This window comes from Vigna umbellata, chromosome 1 (assembly GCF_029865625.1).
Source record: "Vigna umbellata cultivar VRB3 chromosome 1, Vumbellata_1.0, whole genome shotgun sequence".
Taxonomy (NCBI): Eukaryota; Viridiplantae; Streptophyta; class Magnoliopsida; order Fabales; family Fabaceae; genus Vigna; species Vigna umbellata.
Window position 1 is genome coordinate 52,721,544 of NC_142165.1, and position 16,183 is coordinate 52,737,726.

Below are 16,183 nucleotides of genomic sequence, written 5' to 3' on the forward strand. Positions count from 1 at the left end.
TTATAAGTTGAAATTTCAATGGTGAAGACTATATTGTTTAAAGTTTGTAAGTTTGGTATTGTACTTTGGAGTAATTGAAATAAAGTTTGATTGTTTATATGAGATATCAAATTAATTTAGTCTCTACTATCAGTAATACCCTTTAAAATATTCGGGTGTTACAACCTTCTCATCTCATAAGAAACTTAAACAGTCTAATAAGGAGAAGGAGAGTCCAGGGGCACGTCCATAATAATGGCAACACATTAAATGATTTCAGAACCACGATGGAAACAATAAGAAAGGAACATATCCATGAATATAAGTATAACCTGTAATCAAGTATAGAGTCTATAAGACAGCAAACTTTGGAGGTCAAAAGCCCCATCTCCAAGTCGAATTTAATATTGTCACCAATAGACCACTTAGCATCTGAGTAAGAAAAGAACATTGTTATTTATCTTCAATTTTCTATTTCTCATAATATTTATAACATACCTAATAAGCATTTGTTATTTTTCATAGGAAAAAGAGTGTGGGCACAAAGTTAGCAGAGGAGAAGTTTGGATAGCTACTCATAAGACGACCAATGGAGCTTTTGTCAGTGATGAGGCAAGGGAAATTGGTGTAAGTTCCAATCTTTTTAGTATTTCCTATAATTGTTGTATTTCGGCATATTGTTTCATAAGGTGACTTTGTGATGAACACACCTCTTGCAAAAATTGGTGTTATTTTAGTTGTTGTTATTTTAGTGCTTACTATTTTAGTACTTCTAATCTTTCGACTTCAGCTCCTTCGACTTCTACAACAATATAACAACTATATATGTCAACAACCAAAAAAAATGAAACCCTCTTGATTGTGATGTGATGTGATGTGTACCTATTAAAATGAAGAAGAAGAAGAGAAGGAGCAGAGTGGTCACTGATGGAATTTGCTTCGCCATTGATGATATGTTGGCTGCCACGGACATGGCAAAGTATAAATGTTTACTCTGCAAAGATAACACCATAAATATATATAGTTGCATACATTCATATGGATTGCAGATTTATGAGATACTAACTTGAATCAGATTAATTAGGTGCCACCTCTATACTTTTGGTGCAAAAAGTGATTTGAGGCCTAGCTAGCTAGTCAATGTAATTTTACCCACAACTTACCATTTTTTGAAAAAGAAAGGAGTGGCAGATGAGGGAAAATTTATTGATCACTCTGAATACAAGTGCTTTTATACAAAATGTCAAATATCAAAGAACCCTTGCACCCTCAATCTTACTAAAAAAATTAGGTTTTACTATAGTTCAAATGGTTGTTGAAACAAACTGGTCGGCCACCAGTACTCAACAATCTCAATCCACCATGTGCAGTAGCACTGGACAAGACCAAAGCTTCATGGACTAATGACTAACTGGTTTTGTATGTTCATCAACAACTGCTAATTTGTCAAGAACAGTGGGGATTCTTGGATCTTCAAAAGAGTAGTTTGGAGATGAAAAATAGATGTGCAACAATTTTTTAGGGGCGAATAAAAATAGATGCCATTTGGGATCTTCTTTATATTTAATTTTTGTTAATACTATTTGGGAATTTTTATTGTTGCTAACACCTTGTAACCCCTAGAAATATTTTTAAAATTAAAAATAAAGCTATAACTCTTTCATTGTTTATTCTTAAAACAATACTTTATTACAATCCACCAACGTACATTATTGGTATAGCTTTTTATGTACTTAAAAGACAATTGGAAGAAAAAATAATTACATCAATCATACGTTATGAGTTGTTTGATCTGATTTAGTGATATGATTGGCAATTCTTGCTACTGTTTTTGCAAACATCTTAAGTTTAAATATAAGTATATTGTTGCCAACTCAATAGTTTGTCTCTTTATACAAATGCAATGTTTTTAATGTTGGCATCATTGATTACGTTGTATGTAGGAAAAAAATTCAAACGTATGAATCTACAACATCGTCTCAATCAAAAGAAATATCAAGTTTAGATTCATTGGCTCATGTTTTAGGAAGCCAAGAGCATTGTGGACGTGTTCGCGGTCTAGGTTTGGGTCCTTGCCCATCTAAAGTCTTTGGAGTCCATGCTCGTTCTCATATTGGATCATCTTCATCTACTCCTTCTAATGTTGAATTACAATCTCAGGTTAATGAATATTTAAATATTTATTTGGTTTGTTCCTTTTAAAATTAACATGTTAGGTATCATATTTCTCACTTTTTAAATAAATTTTTCTGTTATAGGTATCTTCATTGACTTCTTCTAATGTTAAATTAGAATCTCAGGTTAATGAATACTTACTTGGTTTGTTTCTATTAAGATTAACATGTTAGGTATCATATTTCTAACTTTTTAAATAAATTTTTCTGTTATAGGTATCTTCATTGACATCACAAGTCAATGAAATGAAGGCAATCATGACACTTTTGTTGCAAAATCATCAAGGTCCATTGCCTTCACAATTTGCAGTATTTCAAAGATCATCGGTAATAATTGTTAAATTTATTTGTATGATTTTTTTATTAAATATATTATCGACTAACTATTATGTTATATTGTAGGTATCTGATCAAGGGAGTGGGCCAAACAATGGATGTAATGAAGAAAAAAATTAGATATTGTTATTGAATACTTTTATGAGTCATACTTTTAGTATTGAACATCTATATTGAACATATGTAATGAACCTCTTTCTTTTTAATTTTTATGTATGAACAGTTAGTTGTATGAATGATATTAGGTTGAACAATGTAGTTTATTTTATACAATATTATTAAATTTTAGTTCATATTAATTTATTGTTTGTTTTGTCAATAAAACAATTTTTATTATAATCTAATTTTATTATAATAAAAAAAAATGAACTATACAAATTCCCAGCGGTTTTAAAACCCCGGTAAACTAAACCATCAAAAGTAGGGGCGGTTTTGAGATAACCCCGGCTAGTTCCGGCGGTTTTTGAGTAGCCCCGCTATTCCCGGCGGTTTCGACAAAACCCCTGAAATTCCGGCGGTTTCTACAAAACCCCTGGAAATTCCGGCGGTTTCTACAAAACCCCTGGAAATTCCGGCAGTTTCTGGGAACCCCCGCTAATACCGGCGGTTTTTTTCAGAACCGCCGGTACTTGCTTGGCGACGGACATTTTCCCACCGTTTTTTCCAACCACGGGAAATATGATTTGCGGGGGTTAAAACCGCCGATAATATTTTAAAATCCCCCGGTAAAAATACAGATTTTTGTAGTGATAATTTTCGTGTTATTACTATTATTATAATAAAATATTAGAAGTCTGTGTAAGGAACAACACCAATAAAAAAGCAAGCTAAAACATTTGATTTAATATGTCTAATTTGAAATTTTAGTCCTATCATTACATGTATTAATCAATTATTATATTAATTTTATAATTGGGCACAAATAAATTCACATCAAATGTTAATTTTTAATCTTAATATTTATGATAAATAAACAACAAAATATCTATTATTTCACATGCTAATATATTTTAATATTTGCACGTGTTTCTATTTACAAATTTTAATAATAACTTTGTGTTGTATTTGTTTTATTAGAAGGATCATATTTCATAATATATCTACATTTTACTTTAACAATTACCTTTACATACACATATCATTTTAATATAATATATAACTAAAAACTTTGATTATAAATTTTAATCATAAAACCATATTATTTTATTACACATCACTAACCAATTATTATATTAATTTTATAATTTAACACAATCAAATCCGTATTCAAATATTGTTTTTTAATATTATTATTATTAGTATAATAATAATAATAATAATTTATTTATTATTATTAACAGTGTTATCTTTTTATTATTATAATTATTAACATTCTAGATATTATCAATATTATTGTCATTATGATTAACATTAGCATTTAAATTAACTTATTAGCATTACTATTATTATTATTATTATTATTATTATTATTATTATTATTATTATTATTAATAACAAATCATTCCTATACCATAAATTTAGGAACAACGCTGAAAGATAAGTTAAAATATTTAATTTAATATATTATTTAATTAAAAAATATAATTCAAAATTTTTGTCATATCATTATGTCACTAATAATTTATTATATCAATTTAGCACCAAAAGATTCACATCTATATTTTTAATCTTAATATTAACAATTAAAAAAGTAACCATATCTATAATTCCACGTGTTAATATATTTCAATATATATTTGTATGACTTTTTATTTTCAAATTTTAACATGAAAATACGATTATACTCTAAAGTATAATTACTCATAAATTTTGAATTATTTAAGGTAAAAGAATATTATTATTTGTAGTTGTTGCTTTATTTAACTATCGGTTGAAGTTGTGTTTGATTAATTTGTTTGTGTTGTAGCTTTTAGTTAGTTTTTAGGTATATATCTTTAAATCTTTTCTAGAAGGAAATGATGTTTTAGTTTCTTATAATCGTTTTACTTTATATATTTTTTTTCTTAATACCATTTTGGTCTTTAGTTTCATCAGTTTTGTTTGATGTCAGATTTATTTTTTTCGAAGGTTCAATGTAGTCTCTTATATCATAATTTATGTTCAATTTTGTCCTTTTGACTAACAATGTTTAAATCGTTAACGACACATCACCAATCAGTGAATTACATGGTAGTTATGGGCTAACGTGGCTAGGACCAGAGTTGATTGGTCGCGCTAATGAGGGCTTGACATGTGGCAACCCTTTTCTTCACCCAAAACTTAGGGTTTTAGATTTGCATCTGCAAATTGGGGAAAAGTTTGCTCTAGTGTCGTCACGCGAGAAGACGTAGTGAGAAGCTTGCGGAGAGGCACTGAGGCGATAATTAAAGATGATTGTGTGATTCGGTTTTGCGTTTCTACGATTTGGGTTTTGGTTGCGAGAGGTTGGTGATGATGTTGGTGGCTCTTCATCATTGTGGCGTGAATAACGCTTTTGGTTTGAAGGAGATTTCTGGTTTTGTGGGTTTTGATCTTCTGTGTTTTAGGTTGATGGTGGTTGATGGAGAATGAAGAAGCTTCATGACAATGTTACTCAAAGGCGCGAGAAACTCGCGATTCGGTTTTGCGATGCTTGTGGCAGAGCGTTTGGAACAGCGACGCGGGTATTGCCTGATATGTTCATGAAAGTTTTCTGGTTAGGGTTTCGAAATGTCTGATGATGGAGGTGCGAAGATGGTGGTTAGCCTTGAGCGTGGCGGTAGCGGTTAAGGTTAGGTGATGGTTAGGGTTTCTGCATAAGGGGAAATTAATGTTTATGGAGGTAAGAGATGATGATGACGTGTCAAGGGTGATGTGTCACTGATTGTTGCTGTTGACATTTTGCCATTAACGATTTAAACATTGTTAGTCAAAAGGACAAAATTGAACATAAATTACGATATAAGGGACTACATTAAACATTAGAAAAAAATGAGTCTCACATCGAACAAAGTTGACGAAAATAGGGACCAAAAGTGGTATTAAGTGTTTTTTGTTTACTTAAATGTAACATTCCACTTTAGTAGTATAAAACTACTAAAATAAAAACATTTTATAACAATGATAACTTGCAAGAAACTATAAACTACTACCGATGAAGAAGATTTTACACTTGGAGAAAAAAAACTCTATCTATGTTGTTGTTGCACCCTCAATTCATGTTGAAACGACTGAAAAGACATCCTCCCTAAGCTCACGCCATTTTAAGGTGATCATCGCAAAAGAAAAAATGCAGACAGATAAACAAAGAAAAAAGAAAGGGCAAGTTAGATACAAGACAAGTTAAATAACGTTTATAAATGTCGAGCTAATGTAACTTCGGTCATTCATACAAACAATACTTGAAATCACCACCAAGAAGTTCCTCCTTGGAACTCATTTTTACAACTTTAAAACCATTGATATCACTTCACCTTTACATTGAATCCATTTGAAATCATATACATATATCCCTTAACTTTCACATTGCATCATATACCAATCACACCTTAAAGTATCAAGGTAATTATCCTTCATTAAGAAAATAAGAGAAGAGAACACAAAATTCATCATCATCATATATCATACATGATCTTATACATAATATTGTTTCTAATTCATATTATAAATCAAGGCATACTTCACAATAAGTATTATAAACCAATCATTCAAACAATCACATACACTGAATACACCTTAAGAAGTATATAAAAACTTAGTTGAAAATATAATATTTTCACTCAGCCACCAAGTCTGCTCGCTCATCTAAAAGTGTATGCTAGCTCACTTGCTCTGGGAATACAGAAATGATGTCTTCTGCTCGCTCAGCGACTACACTCATTCAGCTAGAAGTGTTATGCTCACTCAGCGGATACACTCGCTCAGCTAGACTGCATAATTCTACAGCACCAAAATTGTAGAATTTGCACCTTCAACCACTCATGACCTATCTTATGCATCTTTCTCAACTTCTAATACTCCTAGATTGTATTATAAACTAAAATCGACCTAAAAAAATGTGTATCATCCAACTTAAACTAGCTCTTAACATATCAAACATCTAATTTCATCATATCAAACATAGATCATACAATACAATAACATACACATCTAATTGAATTAACATATCATAATTACTCAAATTAATACTCAATCCAGTTAATAAGTAAACAATCATTAAACTTGCAAGACAATTATAGTTAATTATAAGACATCTAGTTTCCCTTACCTTATACTAGAGCAACATAGCTCTATAAACATCGAACCCTTTCTTAGAGTTCAAGGAACTCTAGAAACACCTATAAAAACACCAAACATATATCAGAGAGAGTTCTTAGGACCTCTGATCAACAAAAAATTAGGAACAAACATTACAACTCACATGCAACAAGAGATCATCAAGAATGATCTCAATTAAGAACGTAAAGAGAAAAATGATCTGAAATTTACTTGTTCTATTAAAGAGACTAATCGTGTAGAAATGTAGACATCGTTGTCATGATCGTTTAAATACTTCCTAATCGTCAAATAAATGACTCAAGAGTTAAAACTCTGAGGTAAAGAACCTTAAAAATGTATTTTAAAATAATGAAACTTGTTTATAACAAAAACATTTATAAATAAATCATTTAATATTAAAATAATCGAATTTTGTTATTTTTAAACTACCACTATCTCAAAAATATTATTTTATGGGATTTTACATTAAACATATAACAATGAGATTAAATGTGAATTGTTGTTGTATTAAAAAAACTCATTACATAGAATTCTTCTATGTGGACACTCGTTATCTTTATTAAATTAATCATAATTATGTATGCACTTAAAAGAAATTCGGATTTAACTTCATATAGAATTTTACTTTTAAAACCTAGAGGAATCCATGCCCTTCAAGAGTTTCTTTTTTACTAATTCCTTTAAAAAGAAATAAAAAATGTATAATTACAAGATAAATAATTTTTTATATATAATTTAACTTCGTAAAGCTAATTTTATTTTCTTCACATTTAAAAATATTATTCGTATATTTTATTTATTTTTCCTTAAAGAAACATGGTTGGACTGTGCACGGATCACTGTTTTTGTGTCGTGTCCATCCCTTGGGCAGCAAGAAAAGACCGCACCAAGACAGGGTCAAAACGGTCAAAATCAGTGGTACTCCTGTAAATCTTTTCCAAAACAAGGATCATTTTCACAACATAGTACTATATAATCCAATCCTTCGTCAGAAACTCACACAACACAAACCAAACCACAAGCACATTTTGTCTTGGGATCTAGGAGTTTCTCTGCTCTCACTTCTCACTCTTCTCTTCTTCACCAAACAGAGAAAACAGAAATGGCAGGTGCAAGAGCTGGTAGCATGATCAATGGAAGAAGCATCCCCAGAAGGTTCTCTGGGCGTCCAATTCCAAAGCGTGGACAAGTCAAGGTTGGAATTGTTCTGGGCCTCGCAAGCTCTGTTGCTTCAATCTTCTCTCGCAACAGAATCAGAGCCTCTGCTACACTTTCTCACCTCGCACACTAGGATTCAACCCTTTCACACCAATCGATGAGCTACCAAAATTTTGATCCTTTTTTATGTACAAATTGGGGTCTTTTTATTCCCTTCTACCATATGTTCATATGTAAATCTCTTGTTTTCTTTCATGCTAATGAAATCAACCCATCGTTTCTTGCTTATCTCCTGCTCAGTATAATTCTCTTCTTGGATCTGCAACAATGGATGAATCTTAGATTCTCGAAAGCAAGCAAAAGGAATTTACTTTATAAACACCCAGATTAATTTATTGATCACTACTACAAAAATAATAATTAATAGTTTAGAATACATTAACTTCAATCACCATGCTCTGGTCTCTGAGACGAGAGTTTATTTTTCTGAGAAATAAAATCTAAAACTGGAAGAATAACTTAAAAGAAGAAGATAAAAATAGAAATACAAGTACTGCGTCATACAGAATGGTATCTAAATAAATTATTTAATTTTCTTACAAATAGTTGAGGAAATCTGAATTATCAAAGTACAACAAGCTGTACTGCATAGGGTTGGTTTCTGAACTGTAGGCAATGGAACTCTTAATCTTAGATAATTATATGCATGATTACCACAAATTACAGAGTGATTTGAAAATCAGCAGACGAAAAACAGGGTACTGTAATATTGACTCATCCGCACGTGCCCTCCAATTTTTTTGTCTTCTGAACTAATTTTCATCCATTATTTAGTAAATGTGCACTTTTCAGATTTTCTAGAGGTAGGAGAAAGGTCATGTCAAAACGTGGTCATGTTGAAGATGAAGTGTTCTGATTTCAGTGAAAATTAAGGGTATGTATGACTAGGCAGAGCAAAGCGACAAAGCACAAGTGGTGTTAACTATGCTATCAGTCAATAATTGCGATTAACGATGGATTAACAACTGTCATTTATACTGTTATATCTTACTACTAGTAGTATTTTTTTATTCTACGAATCTATTGTTCCCTCAACACAATCCAACACGATCTAAAACCTACCTATTTGAATATTAATGCTTTCAGTGCATTGTATCAAGGGCTTTCGCTTTGCAAGATTCAGAGCACCGAAATTAACCTCTGAATACAAATCAATAAATCCACGCATCCTTTTTAAGTCCACTTAGTACCCACCTTCTCTTTCATTCTCATTTTTTTAATACCTTTCGTTCACTAACTTTCAGACACTAAAAAAAATCATCGTATAATGTCTTTTTGAGTTTAATTATGAGTGACGAGAGTTGAAATTAGTGAGGTGGGTTGCATATGGAGCATTATGTTTGGTTTGGATGAGGAAGTGATGAAAATAATGGTAGCTAAGCGACAAAGTGACACCTAAAAGTGTTTGGATTCTGCAATATCATTATCGTTTTTCTTTCTTTTCTAATTGAAGGGATCGGGCACGTGATTTTAATGCGTGGAAAAAAGCTTCATGTTTTTTTTTAATACATAGGTTTATTATTAATGCTTATCTTATTCTTAACCTTCTCAGATTAAATTACATTTTTTATACCGCAGCATGGAGTGGGCTTTTAAAATATAGCCGGCGCGTGGGACCATCTTTATCTTGTCGTCTTCCCTAAACCATATCTTCTCCTCCAAGTTTTTTCTTAATCAGATTCTTTGAACAATGACAACGTTATTTTTTGTCAAATTTCTTGTCACGCACGGTCATAGTAAACGGTACAGAATTAAAACCAAATAATTAGCAAAATTATTATAACAAAAATGTTAATTTCTTCCAACTATTCTTCATTTAAATCACGACAAATCTAGTGCACTTTTTTTTTATGTGAAACTGTGTATCTGTTTAAGCTTCAATCTAAAAGATAGTTTTTTTTTTTTCTTTCAGTGATTTACTAATTGAAGAAACACTTTTTAAATCTTACATGAAGTGAAGAATTTTGTTTACTTGGTGATGAGTACATATTAGCATTTTGACTATTTGCCGATTTCCCTTTTCTATGTTGGCTTTTATAAAACATTCAAAGTCCAGAGGCATTTGCTCCTGGTAACTACTGTTGACCATTCACTTTCTTTGTTACTTTGTTCTCTTGTATACGATTCAAAGCTTTGGTAATGATGATATTTGACTGTTGACCCTGTTATAATATGAACAAGCAAACTCAATTTATTTTATTACATTCATCACTTACACACAGTTTTATACGTATTATTTTTATGTATTTCCAGTATGAGAGGACAAATAGTACTAGTGTTCTTGTACTTCTTCTGCAATCCTTATAAATAACACGTTATAGATATTAAATATTGCTTAAGAAAATATCAAATGTTGTTTGATTCATTTTAGTTTTTTAATTGATGCATTATATGGAGAGGAATAATGAAAGTTACAAACTTTATCAGCAAAAATTAACAATTGAAATGAACGTTAAAGTCTAAAAATAAGGCGAAGAAGGAGATGTTGAATAACACAAAACGACAAGGAGTGGTTTGACTAACACGTTCATGGGTCAAAATCAAACAAAGGAAAAGAGGTGCTCTACGACCCCACGTAATGAAGAAAAGGAAGGTCAAAATTGTCAATAAATGATCGATTATTTTATACCCACAAGAGTATAGAGAGAGGGAGTATCACGAATTGAAATCAAACAACCCAAAAGAAATATATGGAAAAAAAGTGGTAGTTTAGTAGAAAAGAAGGGGCTTTTTTGTAACTAAACTTCACTTCATCCTCTATATAAGTGGAAACTCTTAGAATCACTTGTACAACTGTGCTACTAAGCTTTGTGTTGTGTTGTGTTGTGTTGAGTGTTTATTGTTGTGGGCAAAGAGGCTAAACAAGAAAGAAAAAGAAAGTGATGGGTGTGCAAGTGGTGGTGATTAAGAGAAGGGATTTGATGAACAAGAATTATTTGTCCAAGAGCAATATTTCTGGCCGTTTGATTCCCAAGAGGGGCCAAGTGAAGTTGGGAATTATGGTGGGCTTGTTTCATACTGTTTCTTCTGTCTTCTCCGCCATTACTACACGATGTGTTGTTCATTTAACTTGAGTTTTTCCTTCAATGATTTTTTGACCATTTTGAGGAACTGTTAAAAGAGAGGATTGTGATCAAGGATTGCTTCTATTTTGTGAAAAAATCAATTGTACAAAGCTCATAATTACTTAATTCTATAGAGATAGATTGGTGTTTTTTTTCAATACCATCCAATCATTTCATTGTTGCTGTATTTTTTTTTTAATTTGTCAATAATGATAATTTTGTGAAGAAATTGTAATTTTCCCAAAAAGCAATGCATGGACCAAAGACTAAGCCAAAATAACGAGGAAAAAATAACATCTGGTTTTGCTGACAATGAATTTTCAACCTATCCTACTATTGTCTCTGCCAAAGACTAATGTGGTGGCCCAGTTTACTGCCACGTAAAGCCTGTTCCTCCAGCTAAGGACACGTGTAAGATATGCAGAGCGCCATATCATCCAGCTAACAAAACCAGCAAGTGACAACCCCTTTGCATCCTACACAACATATATATGCAGAACAAAATCAGAAACTAGTTTTTGACTTTTTTCTTCTTTGCATATATAACTACACTCTTGAAGTTGGTAAGATTTAAGATAGAATTAGAAAAAAAAATCCTATATTATACCTTTGTCTGCCGTAGATCAACCAGTGCTTTATAGCCACCTACAGATGCCATGCTCCCAATATGCTTATACACAAAAGGCTCTCCCAGTGGCGTCCCTTTTGCAGAGAAAGCCTTGCCTCCATTCTGCTTCCCAATTTTGTTGAACAGCTCCACAAGAAACTTCCCTTCCCTTTCAGCAACCTATAATTAGCCATTGGTAAGTGCATAGTACATAAACCCCTCTTGATGCTTGCTTTTCCAGCATCTAATGGAATATACTTTTATGGAGTGTATTACAAGAAACCCTTGTTGATTGTAACTACTATTTTCATGTGCACAGTGACATTACTGATTCATGAGCCTTGTTATCTGCAATGCAGGGAATGACTAAGCCTAGCTTATTCATAGAAAAATTATGTTCTATTTCAGTAATGTGAACAATTACAGTTCGATCTCCACACATAGATAGTGCATATCAATAGATGTTCTTCATTGTGCCTCCTTAGAAGCTGCCGTAAGGGTCATCAGGAAGTGAATTTGTAAAATTCCATGCTTAAACATAATAAAAGTCAACTTCAAATGCAAAATACGCTCTTTGAGATTTTTCTCATTGGATAGAAGGACATCATACATCAGCATAAGTTTAACTTCGTTTGGCTGTTTACTTGGTCACTTTATCCATATCATTTGGCAAATCGAAATGGATAAAGGCTAACCTGAGCTAGAGCTGGAAGCACAGGCCTTCCAGTTTGTTGAAGAAAACCAGCACAATCTCCAAGGGCAAAGACATCTTCCACAGAAGGAACACGCAACCATTCATCTACACCTATTCTGTATCAATCAAAGAGAACAATTAAATGGAGATCACATATTGTGAACGAGTAACACTATTCTTATTCTCCTTTTGGGCTGTACATACCTTCCGCCTGGAGATTTAGGAAGATTTAAGGCTTTCACAAACTTTGAAGGACCAACTCCTGTGGACCAGACCAAGAGGCCATAAGGAACTTTTGTTCCATCACTCAGAATTATCTCTTTGCTATGCACTTCCTTCACTACACCACGCTTAAGACGGACACCAGACTGATAGAACATTGAATGTCTCAGGCTTAAATTTGAATGTTGAAACCATGAACTAGTGGCTAATCTAGACAGATTAAAGTATATGATAAAAACTAAAAAGGTTCACCTTTGTTAAGTGCTTTGTTGCATATTGCCGTAGGCTAACATCAAAGGATGACAGTATCTCATTTGCCTAATCATAAAAAAGTCAGTATGATGGTTAGGTACACTAAATATTAATCTCACTCACAAAATAGGCTAAAATGAATGGAAGTAAATTCATCCAGTTACCTCAATCAGTGTAACGTGAATGTAATCTTTGACATGAGTATAACGCTCATGAACATCCCTGGTGATGAAATCACTCAATTCACCACTAAACTCCACTCCTGTAGGGCCACCTCCAATAACTACACAGTGTAGAAGGCGTTTCTTTTCTTGTTCCGATATGCCTGTTACACGAATATGTTCTTTGCTCTTTGGTACAAATTGACGAGTGCATAATTATTAAAGCAAAGTGAATAAATTAAAATATAAGGTTGTATAACAAATTTAACTGGCTCTTGCTAAAGAACAATACTAGAAAATAAAGCCCACGCTCTTTTTCAGGTGAAGTGATAAAGGTGAGTTGAAGTGGAAAGAAAAATAACTCAGGACAGAACATGCGACTGACACAGAGTAGTGTTGCATTGCCAAGGTTTGTTTTCCGTTAAAATGACAAAACTATACTGGAATACTCCAAAATAAACTACGATGGAAATGAAATACCCACCTGGATTTTCCGAAAGCATCAGATTAAGGAGAAGTCTCTTCCTTATTTCTTGAGCATGGTTAACATCACGAAGAAAAAAGGCATTTTCCTCTACTCCCTTGATACCAAAAGTCAAAGCCTCGGCCCCGGCTGCAATGACAAGCTTGTCATACGCAACTTTAAATTCGTAAGGCTCTCGGGGCAATTCCCCATTGTTGACTGCCTCACAATAGACCTGTTTGCATGATGTAAAAAATGAGTAGGCATTTTATACTAGTGTTTTTTTTTTTCAAACAACTTTTTATATCTCACATTTGAGCAGAAAACGTAAAAATATATACACAGAGGGCAAAGGTTGAATATCATTCTACTCACTTCATGTTTTCCAGTGTCGATGCCCGTGCAAGAAGCTAGAAAGAAGAAGGAGTTGGGGTCTTTCGCTAATGCATCTTGTATTCTGGTGACAGGCTCGGCAACAGTTCTGAATTCCAGGGTTCCAACACATGTTGAAGCAAGCAAAGGAGTAAAAACCATGTGATTTCTTGGTGATATGCACACAACATCATAGATTTTGGTGTCAAGCTCTTTGAGGAAGCGACACGAAGCCCAACCCGTACCAAGAACAACCACCCTAGGCTTTTCACCTGGCTTTGTTGCCTCTAGTCCTGCATATCTACGCTGATCATTCTCCAACTCTGACTCTGACTCCTCAACAACCGTCTGTGCGTTAGCAGAAGGAAACTGATGGTATGGAGTTCCTGATATTCCCCTCATTGCAAAGTTCACGCAGTTATGTTCCTTATTTGTTGGAACATATGAAAACTTCTCATCTGAATTGAAATTTACATGGGAAGTTGTGTCCCGTATGCTTGTGTATCCTCCCACTTTGAATAAATCCTTCTCACTCGCATAACTACCATAAGCACCTCTTGATTTTCTGAAGTTGGCCCTAGCAATCCTTGCCAATGCCATTGTAAGAGAACAAACCTTTTACACTTTATAAGCTTTCTGAAAAGATCAAAGCTCAGAGGTTTAAGCGCTTTCAACTTTGAACTGAAGAATGAAATGTTCTACAAGATATATGTATACAAGGTACGCAGATCAGGTGCTTCAGAGTACGAAGCAGAGACAAATGAGAGTTCGAGGGTTGCAAAGAAATCACAGCAATTAGTTCCAAGAAAATAGGACCACAACAAAACAAAAGTTAATATAGCTTTGCTCATCAGTCTTTAGTAGTTGCGGAGAACCCCATAAAACTAGAAATTCCAATTTTACAGTTTTACAATAACGTAAAGTAAGTGACCATTGAATATGACAAAATATGGAATATGATGGACACTAAAATCAAGTGTTCCTTTTTCGCTTGATCCATCAAACATATTGTGTGCAAAAAATTATCTGTTATCAAAATGCTGTGAAGATGGTGGGAGTCGAAAGAATTCATCGAAGCTCTTTCATGCGAGATTATAAATCAGCTAATGACGTTGCATTGAAAATAAAGAACATAAAATTGAGAGGAATAGAAATTTCATGGAAGAAAGTATGACTGATCATTGAAAATCGAATACCTGCTTATAATCAGAAGTAAAAGAATAGAAAAAATATCATTTACTGGATTTGTCAATGTGAGAATCCCCTAAAAAGCTTATAACAAACACATAAAGTCACAGGAAAAGCATGCCCAAACAAATATATCATACATTAGAAGACAGATAGATCACATTATTTAATAATCAGCCACTCCGCAATTAACCTTGTGAACAAAGAAATGTAAATACTTTTACTATACAAATCTTGAAGAAACTCAACAAATATACATGAGCAAATGGAAATAAAAAAAAAAACAAATAACGTTAATGATCCATCATGTGAAAGAAAGGTAACCTTCGGTTGGGTTATGAAGCTTTTGGGGACAAAGATTCAAGAACCTTTTCACCCTCAGTTGCCAAATTCTCGTACTGAAGTTGTAACGCTAATGCCACTGTTATACATCATTCCCACACATCTAAGTGGACTTGTCACCGACAAGAGTTCAATTTATTTTTGAATTCTCCCATGTTTGTTCACTCACCAAATATAATATTTATTATCAAAATAAGACTGTTAGATAGTTATTTAAGAAAAAAATTGCTTGTAAAAGAAGGTTTTCTTTCTTTAATAACATTTGATATGGAAAATTTAAAATGGCGGTGAAGTGCCCAGGTTCTTGGAGGGCAAGAAGCACGTGTTTATTGTATATCAATTTAAACGTGTTTCTTTCATATTCTTGAGACAAAGACGATTGTATCCCTGTAAAATGGCGTTTGTATGCAGAAAGTGGAAGACAGATAAAACGTTGTGCCATTCCATCTTTGACCGTACATAGAAAGTTCCGTCCCAAGGTATGGAAGGGACGCAGTGTTGAACTTTGATCAACGGTTGAAAATGATGGTCATTGAGGTTCCGTGTCAAATGAAATGTGTTTCTGCACCGCTCAATAAGCTCCGCTTATGGCGGAAGATCTTTTTTAGATGCGCATTGGGCTTTTAAGCCCAAGGAAATTGGACCGATCCATAGTTTAATGGGCATTCTAACGAAGAGAGTTACTCCCTCCGCCACCACTTTTGTCCTTCAATAATATTAAAACAGATGTAAATATGTGTTGATTCTTAAACGGATATAACATTCATCGACGGATATCAACATTAATTGAAAGGTAAACGGATGTCGATATCCGATTACGGATGTTAACGTCCGCCCAAGAATCTAGAGTGCAAGGGAAAATTAGGAAAATTAG

At 33.1% G+C, this 16,183-nt stretch overlaps 2 protein-coding genes across 2 annotated transcripts; one reads left to right on the forward strand and one right to left on the reverse strand.

Annotated features, from left to right (window-relative positions):
• Positions 1–503: 503 nt before the first annotated feature.
• On the forward strand, positions 504–2,780 carry LOC124829982 (uncharacterized). The gene is made up of 5 exons (XM_088111865.1): positions 504–606; positions 1,923–2,139; positions 2,238–2,279; positions 2,370–2,480; positions 2,556–2,780. Exons 1-5 carry the CDS (start codon positions 569–571, stop codon positions 2,607–2,609), a joined length of 462 nt encoding a protein of 153 aa, XP_087967991.1. The 5' UTR covers positions 504–568; the 3' UTR covers positions 2,610–2,780.
• A 7,996-nt stretch (positions 2,781–10,776) lies between these two features.
• Positions 10,777–15,430, reverse strand: LOC124835279 (internal alternative NAD(P)H-ubiquinone oxidoreductase A2, mitochondrial-like). Its single transcript, XM_047310176.2, has 9 exons — positions 15,292–15,430; positions 13,783–14,415; positions 13,429–13,642; positions 12,948–13,108; positions 12,784–12,849; positions 12,514–12,677; positions 12,311–12,425; positions 11,616–11,795; positions 10,777–11,484 (listed from the first exon to the last, which is right to left on the reverse strand). The coding sequence occupies exons 2-9, from the start codon at positions 14,377–14,379 to the stop codon at positions 11,329–11,331; spliced, it is 1,653 nt and encodes a 550-aa protein (XP_047166132.1). The 5' UTR covers positions 14,380–14,415; positions 15,292–15,430; the 3' UTR covers positions 10,777–11,328.
• Positions 15,431–16,183: the final 753 nt, after the last annotated feature.

Bases quoted from the DNA above. Each gene is read 5' to 3' on its own strand.
- LOC124829982 (XM_088111865.1), top strand. From the start codon at position 569: ATGGAGCTTTTGTCAGTGATGAGGCAAGGGAAATTGGT. The intron at 2,140-2,237 runs GTTAATGAATAT...TTTCTGTTATAG, and splicing joins ATGTTGAATTACAATCTCAG to GTATCTTCATTGACTTCTTC. The intron at 2,481-2,555 runs GTAATAATTGTT...GTTATATTGTAG, and splicing joins CAGTATTTCAAAGATCATCG to GTATCTGATCAAGGGAGTGG.
- LOC124835279 (XM_047310176.2), bottom strand. From the start codon at position 14,379: ATGGCATTGGCAAGGATTGCTAGGGCCAACTTCAGAAAATCAAGAGGT. The intron at 13,643-13,782 runs GTGAGTAGAATG...TCATGCAAACAG, and splicing joins TCGACACTGGAAAACATGAA to GTCTATTGTGAGGCAGTCAA. The intron at 13,109-13,428 runs GTGGGTATTTCA...TTCGTGTAACAG, and splicing joins GATGCTTTCGGAAAATCCAG to GCATATCGGAACAAGAAAAG.